At 37.5% G+C, this 8,256-nt stretch overlaps 2 protein-coding genes across 2 annotated transcripts; one reads left to right on the top strand and one right to left on the bottom strand.

Moving 5' to 3' along the window:
* The first annotated feature begins 307 nt into the window (after positions 1–307).
* On the top strand, positions 308–4,567 carry LOC127265719 (arabinosyltransferase XEG113-like). The gene is made up of 13 exons (XM_051295675.1): positions 308–595; positions 1,123–1,410; positions 1,481–1,686; positions 2,058–2,163; positions 2,421–2,677; positions 2,776–2,911; positions 3,070–3,164; positions 3,249–3,302; positions 3,492–3,605; positions 3,772–3,870; positions 3,950–4,069; positions 4,220–4,306; positions 4,373–4,567. Exons 1-13 carry the CDS (start codon positions 403–405, stop codon positions 4,562–4,564), a joined length of 1,947 nt encoding a protein of 648 aa, XP_051151632.1. The 5' UTR covers positions 308–402; the 3' UTR covers positions 4,565–4,567.
* A 314-nt stretch (positions 4,568–4,881) lies between these two features.
* On the bottom strand, positions 4,882–8,059 carry LOC127265720 (F-box protein SKIP31). Its single transcript, XM_051295677.1, has 9 exons — positions 7,755–8,059; positions 7,025–7,426; positions 6,823–6,896; positions 6,473–6,545; positions 6,157–6,267; positions 5,680–5,854; positions 5,468–5,583; positions 5,327–5,387; positions 4,882–5,234 (listed from the first exon to the last, which is right to left on the bottom strand). The coding sequence occupies exons 1-9, from the start codon at positions 7,827–7,829 to the stop codon at positions 5,164–5,166; spliced, it is 1,158 nt and encodes a 385-aa protein (XP_051151634.1). The 5' UTR covers positions 7,830–8,059; the 3' UTR covers positions 4,882–5,163.
* Positions 8,060–8,256: the final 197 nt, after the last annotated feature.

Genomic DNA, 8,256 nt, shown 5'->3' with positions numbered 1-8,256 from the left:
TTTCACAGTGTTTAATATAGAATGTAGCATTAAATATTGGTTGTCTTTTTTTTTTTTTTTTTTTTAAATAATAATACAATCCGGAAGGTAAAATAGTCAATTAAATTTGACTGCTTATGAGAAAAATAATAAATGAAAAAATCTGCAGCTGTTACTGCTAAAAAGTTTCTCTTCTTTCTTTCTGCATTCCAATTTCTGATTGATCCTTCGAAGCTTTTTGATGCGAATGCATGACCGTATTTTGAAGCTCCGGTTGAAATTTTTGTGTGATTTTCAGTTCGATTGGCGCCGGAAACTGCCGTGATTGAAGGTGGAATGAGTTGTAGTGAGGAAGTGCTGATGATTATGAAGTAATTGGCAGTTTTGATTCTTTCAAGCACGCTTATTGCTTCAACAGTAGCTATGGCGTTGAGTAGTACGTTGAAGGAGTTTCCGAATTACAGGCCGTTATTCTTGACGATCTACGCCGTTCTGATGATCGGAATGGTTTTGTCGTCTCTGTACGTATTTCCCGACGTCATCGCTCGCTCGAATCGCGTCGTTTCGTCTTTTAGATTCTCTACTTCAGGTATTTCCGGTGACGATACTGCAATTAGTGAGTGGATTTTTATTTTTTGAATGATAAACTGTGTTTAAATGTGGGTAGTTTCGTGTGTTGTTTGGTGTGCAACTTTCGTTGTTTATCTGCATCTATCTTGGTGGCTTGTGATTTAATTTGGTTGTATTTTGCTTGTTTGAATGAATTTTAACTTAACAATTTCTGCTTCAATGTCCAGAAATGTCATTGGTTTACTGTAAAATGCTAACTTTTTAGCACCAACCAATGCAGCCTATGAATTTTAGCTCTGGTATCAGTTCTGCTTTGTAAATATTTCATTATAGAAACTATGACTATCAATTGCATTCTTTTTCACTGTCATGAAGGATTAGTTTTCATATTGATACGAGGATAACCTTAGAATCCATCTCTGTTCTATGTGTATGTTCTGTCCTTACACTGACATTTTTATTTATTTATTCAATGGCTTGATTGGACACAATGAATGCATTTTTTTTATGGTGGATATTGATATTTTATTTCCTTAACCTTAATTTTATTTGATCTCTTGTGTACTGTTGAAGTTTATTCTCCATCACTGGGTAGATCATCCAATTCTTCTAAAAAAATAGCAGATAAACTAGAAAATGCAGCCTCTCAACAGGAAAATAAGAATTTGGCACCTGTTTGGAAGGTCCCTCCTGGTTCAAAAATGCCACCATTGGAGACCTTTAAACTGAGGAAGGAATTGGTTCAAGAAAGAGTGAAGGACAATGTCATCATTCTGACGTTTGGGAACTTTGCCTTTATGGATTTCATTCTGAATTGGGCTAAACACTTGACTGATATGGGAATTCATAACCTTATTGTTGGTGAGAACTCCATGAATCTTTTGTTGTTCTGGTTAGCTGTCTTGTAGTCAATGAGGATCTTTATTCACAGGTGCAATGGACACAACACTGCTGGAAGCTCTTTATTGGAAAGGTGTTCCAGTTTTTGATATGGGTAGCTACATAAATACAACAGGTGTTGGTTGGGGCTCTGCGACATTTAACAAGCTCGGACGAGATAAAATATCTCTTCTAGATTCTTTCCTGCAATTTGGGTTTGAGATATTAATGTGCGACACCGATACGGTTTGGTTAAAGGTAATTTTTCCATGATTAAATACAATTTTCAACATATATAAGCCCATGTGTTGATTCACAAGTTCAGTCGATTCTTAATTCTACTTGTAAACATCATTGGATTGCAATAAATGGTGTTTTATAGAGAAAGAGATATACTGCAGTTTTGCAGCTCGCTTTCTTTATCTGTCACAATATTCACTGCTGCTTTAATCATATTTATGAAAAATATGCTTCTGCATAAATGTGTTCCTGAGATTTGTTGCACATGTATACTCTTTCATGTGTTTCCCCTATTGAAAAATTTCATGGCCTATTTATTAACAGCTTTGGAATGTTTCAATCTTTAAAGTGTGATCTCTCCCTTTCTACACTTCCTTTCTTAACATCAGAACCCCCTGCCTTATCTTGCACGATATCCTGAAGCTGATGTGCTGGTATCTACTGATCAAATTTCGCCTACGGTAACTGGCGAGCAGTTGGATAACTGGGCACTAGGTAAACTTCAATCAAAGAATTCCATTATGTGTTTAAGTTCTATGATAGAAGCAGTGTAGATATTTTTAATGACGATCGATTGAACTATCTCTATTACTTCTGTTGTGCTTTCTATTTGATAAGAAATGCCTCAACTCTGTAACAAATAACAATGTATTCTTTGTTCATGTATTTGTTTTATATGTAGATGATTTACACATGCCTACTTAGCGCTGTTGAACATGTTTGGTACCCTTAATATTCTGGTACATGAACAGTTGGAGAAGCTTACAATATTGGAATTTTTCACTGGAGGCCAACTGAGTCCTCAATCAAATTAGTAAAAGAATGGAGGGAATGGCTTCTGGCCAATGCAAGTATATGGGATCAAGATGCCTTCAATTTGCTTGTTAAGAGGCGGCTGGGTCCACCTGTTGATGAAGACAGTGGTCTAGCATATGCTTATGATGGAAACCTTAAACTAGGTCTTCTCCCAGTGAGCATCTTCTGTAGTGGACATACCTACTTTGTGCAGGTTGTTTGGTTATTACTGATATAAGTCTCCTGATTAAGAAAAGGGGGGCCTAAATATCGAAAAATAAAAGCATTATTAACTCTTGCATTTCTTTGCAGGCCGCCTACAAGCAACTCAGGTTGGAGCCATATGTTGTGCACACCACATTCCAGTTTGCTGGTTCTGCAGGAAAGAGACATCGTATGCGTGAAGCCATGCTATTTCATGATCCACCTGAATATTATGATGCACCAGGTTCATATTGTTCCAAAATTTTCTACATTCTAAGAATATCTTAATTTGATAATGCCGGAAATAATTGTATGGCTTGCAATAGTCGTTGATTCTTATTAGCATGCATTGAAGTGTCTCTCCCTTTGATCTCGTCAATTACTGTTGATAATTTTATGCAGGAGGTTTCCTGACATTTAAACCTGACATTCCAAGGAGCTTGTTATTGGTTGGAGAACATACTCTTGAATCACATTTCAATCTTGTCAATCACCAAGTATGTGTGCTGAATAGATAATTTTGTTAGTGAGAATTATGATCCAACCATTTGTTTTAGCTAACTATGAACAATGACTTTCAGATTAAACAGATAAGGACGGCGCTTGCAATTGCAACAATGTTGAATCGTGTATTGGTAGGACATGATCTTTGGCATTTTAACATCCTTTAGTCCAGATTCTTTTTACTTCGATGGTGGTTTCTCTTTGGACATTTAGGATGAAAAATGAAATAGCAATCATCTTTGTAAATTCAACTTTAAAAGTGTTATCACTTCCTCCACTCTCTGTAGAGCTCATGTTGTGATCTTGTTTTGTGATTTTAGGTCATGCCTCCACTATGGTGCAGCTTCGATCGGCTTTGGTTTGGACATCCAGGGGTTCTGCCAGCAAGCTTGACTAGACAACCTTTTATCTGTCCTATGGATCATGTCTTTGAGGTATTCATTGATTCTCTTGGAACTTACAATAGCACAATCTTTAATATAATAGCAAGATTATTGCCAACTTACATGTTCCTAATTTATTAACAGGAGTATGTCTTTTAGTTTTTATTTAGATACAATTTCTTGCCTTTTTCCACCTTACTATGATGCTTACATACAGGTGCATCTGATGTTAAAGAAATTACCAGAGGCCGACTTCGGGCCAGAAATTAGCTTCAGGGAGTATTCTTTCTTTGACAATCCTTCTGTGCCTCACCAGGTCTAGTTTTCGAATTCACTTAGAACAAAGCTGTAGATTATCTTTTTACTGCGGTTAACATCTCCCTTTCTAATTTCAGGTGAAAAAATCATGGGTTGATGTGCAGCTTTGTGAAGAAGGTTCACATGGTTGTGAAATTTCAAATAGAACAAATAGATGGGGATTGCTCAAGGTCCCTAAGCAACGTACAGAGGAAGAGGTAACATTTATTTAAGTCGTTATATCTGTTGTTTCTTTCCTACATGCTTTCCATCAAAATCAGACAGGGGTTTTACATATTGAATTTTAATTACATGTAACATTGCAAAGTTTGGATAGATCCTATTGTTCATTTTGTGTTATGCTTCAGTTAAAGGCCATATTTTCATCCTTCAAGGACGTCAAAGTGATTCAGTTCTTGACAATGCAAGACGCATTTTCAGGATTCATCGACAAGGCAAGTCATTCTCAACCACTGTCGAACTTCTCACATATATCGTTGAGTGATTGTTTGTATGATCAGGCTAAGGAAAAAAGGTTCAGGAATCGCGTGAACAAGTATACAGGCATTTGGTGTTGTCTGCAAAACAGACCTCGTAGTCTCAGTCACATATACTACGACATGTATTGGGACGAAAAACCCGGGTGGAAACCAATACCTCCCCGGGATAAATCTGAAGATCATCCTCCTCTACAGATACAAGAGTTTTTGTAGAAGTAACCCAACAAAAGTATCCTATGTTGACTTGAAGTTCAGGAAAAGATAAGCTAAATTATTTTGAGGTCCGTAATAAATTGTATCAGCCAAATATCATTGTCTTTGCTATGATATAATGTCATAAACAAAAGAACATGAAACATGTTTGTACAGTGGTTTAACTAAACTCATAAGACAGACCAAAATTGGGAGTACCTAAAAAAGCATCATGATGGTTCGTCTAGTAAAATTTGTTTTGTCGGGAGAATATTAGGTTCAACAAAAAATGTGCACTTTCGTAGCGGCTGCAAGTTCCCGACAAATCCCAACTAAACTAAATATAAATATAATAAATTAATCGAACCAAACCTAGTACCGATTCGTGATCCTAGCCAGACTCCGGCCGGGCCCCTGGTTGCAATTTCCAGTCATATGAGCCTAAGAAAAAAATTTATTACAGACGTTTTGGGATCATTTATAGGAGCAGCCACGGCTTGTTCCAAAATAAGGGCAACACCAACACTACAGACAGAGCCAACTGAACTGATTAAATATATAAAACATTCTAAACCCCAAAAAGTTTCAAAGTCCCTATGGCTATGGCGTGTAGTAGCAGCTCAGCAAAACCTCAGAGCAGCTTCCAGCTCTTTCTCATCTTCACAATTGTATCCAAGAAGATAAGCCCTTGCTGATTCATTCATAAATCAAAATCCACGATCAATACAATACAATACACAGAAAGACGTATGAATGAATGTTTCGAAAACAACAAGACAATACCGAAGCGTCCAGATCCCATGAACGGTTCTGCCTCGTCGCCAACTCCACCTTGCTGCTGTTCCTGAGTTCATAACCCACTCAGATTTTGTGATTCGATTGGGAAAACAAAAACAGGTAGGAATTGAAAAGAAAATGTTTTACTGTATCAACTTCTTCTGCTGGTGAGAGTAATCTGTCGAAACAGCGCCCCGAGATGGTGCAGACCAAGAGTTCATTTGTAGGGTCCATGATAATTTCCTTGCACGTGTCGTCACAAACTGAACAAACACAAGGAAAAGTTATATTAATATGTATATTATAGAACCGTGAAGATCACTTCATGTCCTCCTCAAAAAGATCGAATCCTTTCTCACCGTGCACGTTTCCAGTCTTTTCACAAACAAACACATCCCCAATTCGATAGTATGTGCAACTTTCCCCAGAACATGCGTGATTGACTATCACATTATCAGGCAGACCTCTGCTACTCTTCCACATAGAGACTTGATCAGCAAGAGTCTTGTCAAGAATTACTCGATCATCATTTACCTAAACATCAATTAGTGAGTTGCTAAGTTGGTCAGTTCTTCCATTTTGGACTCGTAAAATTTATAAGACTACTTAAATCAAGCTGGAAAGTTTACAATACACTTCTAATAAGATAGGCAGTATAGGCAGTCTATAAATTATGAGGGTTAAGCTCATGGACCTTTTTTGTGTAGCTAATTAAATAGTTGTCACTCAAGATTTGATGCTAACATATTCTATATATTATTATCAATCAATTAATAGAAATTGGATTTTGCATTCGTCAGGTTAAAAGCCTTATTGAAAAGGTAGTTTCTTTTTACCTGAGAAAGATTAGGTGCTTGGCTTCTCTTTGCTACCTGCATTTGAATGTAATATTGCTTGAATTCAGATGGGCAATTTCGCGCAAACTCCACCATATCTTCTTTATCACGCTGTAAACGAAACAACACAACAAAAGCCAATAATCATTCTTAAGATAATCTAGTGAAGCAAAAAATCCCTGCAATAGCATACACAAACCTGAAGCTAGATTTCTTTCTTAAATAAAACAAACAGAACAAGGGCTCCGACAAGATTAAGCATTATCACATCATATCCTCAAATCTGAGAAAAGTTAAGGTTAGAAATCAATACTACCTGGATGTAAAGCTTCTTCCAAGCACATTCCCGAGGCTTTTTAGGAGGCAATAGACCCCAACGCATGCAATATCTACAAGAACCACTAACAATATAAATCCATATGCAATGCGCATAAACAAAAATAAAAAGAATGAAGAAGTTCCTTTTCATCACTTAGAGCTTTGGTGTATGAGATATCAAGACTAGAGTGATACATTTACATGCCGTAGGGCACGAACAAGAGTACAAGTATCTTTTCTTTCTTTTGCTTACTTTTTATCTTCTATTTATTTACTATTGTCTTAAGTTGTATGAGTTGGGGAGAGGGATGGGAGGGGATAAAACCAGAAAAAGGAAAGAATACTAACAGGCGACGCCACAAGGATTCATCTGCAGCAGCGAAATTTAGAAATTTGCACACTAACAAACATGAAACAAGATCCTGCACAGCAATTACCACAAGAGAATAAGCTGTATAGGTAAATAATAAGTCAGCAAAAGATATAGCCCTCTTCTGCATACACAAACCAAATATAAGCAACTATAAGAATATGCAACATATCTAGATACCTCAGAAGAGAGAAATTTGAGGATGTGAAACAGCAATTCGGGAGGGATCTGACTGAAAATCCCTGTCTCAATCCTCTTAGGCATCTGTCTACTTTCAGTATCGACTCTTCCATCATTGCCGTTGTTGCCTATCACAGTTTCAGCTTTTGGGGGAGTTGATGATGCATCTTCAACTTCAGCTTCAGCTTCCTCATCAAGAGATGACAAAGATGTCGAAGACGAAGATCTTACTGCCCTAGATAATCCTTCATCACTAATCTCACCATCATCAACTCTAATTTTCTTTGCTTCTTGTTTTTCTTTCTCTTCTTGTTCACTAAGCTCACTCTCATCAATGAATAATCTCTTCCCGCATCTCACCTCCTCAATCTCGTTATCTGTTTCCACTCTTTCCAAGTTTTCCTGCAAAAAAACTTCCATCAGTGAATTTTCATAACCAAACGGCTGCATACAAAACAAAAGGGTAAAACTCCTCAATAATAGTGATATGCCGACGGAATAAAGCTAACAAATTTAGAAACACCACCGACTGTTGCGATTTTTAACAATGAACAGCTAAAATAAAAATAAAAACTGGCAGTTTCGATCAACACTCTGAACCCTAAATTATCAAAACAAAACAGAAGATCATAAAAGTTCAATTTTAAACCATCAATCCCATAACATCACCGACAGAGCATATTTGAATCGACAAATTTTACATCTCCAAGAACCAACAAGCTATGCATACCTGATCGGATAACTCAGAGAGGACTTCCGATTCAAGGAAGTGGGCGAGGTTTTCGTCTTCGTCGTCAGAAGCCATAGAAATTGCCGAAACCTAACAAATCGCAGAAGTAAACCAATTCAACCGTATAGATTCAGAAGTAGTGCGATCCTAGCTGAGTTTGGGCCGGAACGAGCAATCATCTCCGGCGAAACAACCCGAAAATCATCGGAGAATCTGAGCCGTTGATCTATGTGCGGTGGAGCCTGGAACCGCAAGAAGAAAGATGAGGGAAACTCCGCATAGGCCCACGACGTTGCGTATCTTTGCTTTCGGGTTCGGGTTTGGAGCAACAAAATGAATCGGTCTAACCCCGAATCCGGATCCGGAGTTGGATGACCATTTACAATTTCGAGGAGGAGTTCGTACATACAATACAATACAATAGAATACGCATACGCGTACGCATACACAAGTCAATTGGAATAAAAAGTGGTAAGAAAAAAACCCATTTTCCACTTTCTAT

Source organism: Andrographis paniculata, unplaced genomic scaffold (assembly GCF_009805555.1).
Source record: "Andrographis paniculata isolate CXL003 unplaced genomic scaffold, ASM980555v1 Contig73END, whole genome shotgun sequence".
Lineage (NCBI taxonomy): Eukaryota > Viridiplantae > Streptophyta > Magnoliopsida > Lamiales > Acanthaceae > Andrographis > Andrographis paniculata.
The sequence above is the reverse complement of the archived record's forward strand: the minus strand, read 5'-3'. Positions and strand labels throughout refer to the sequence as shown.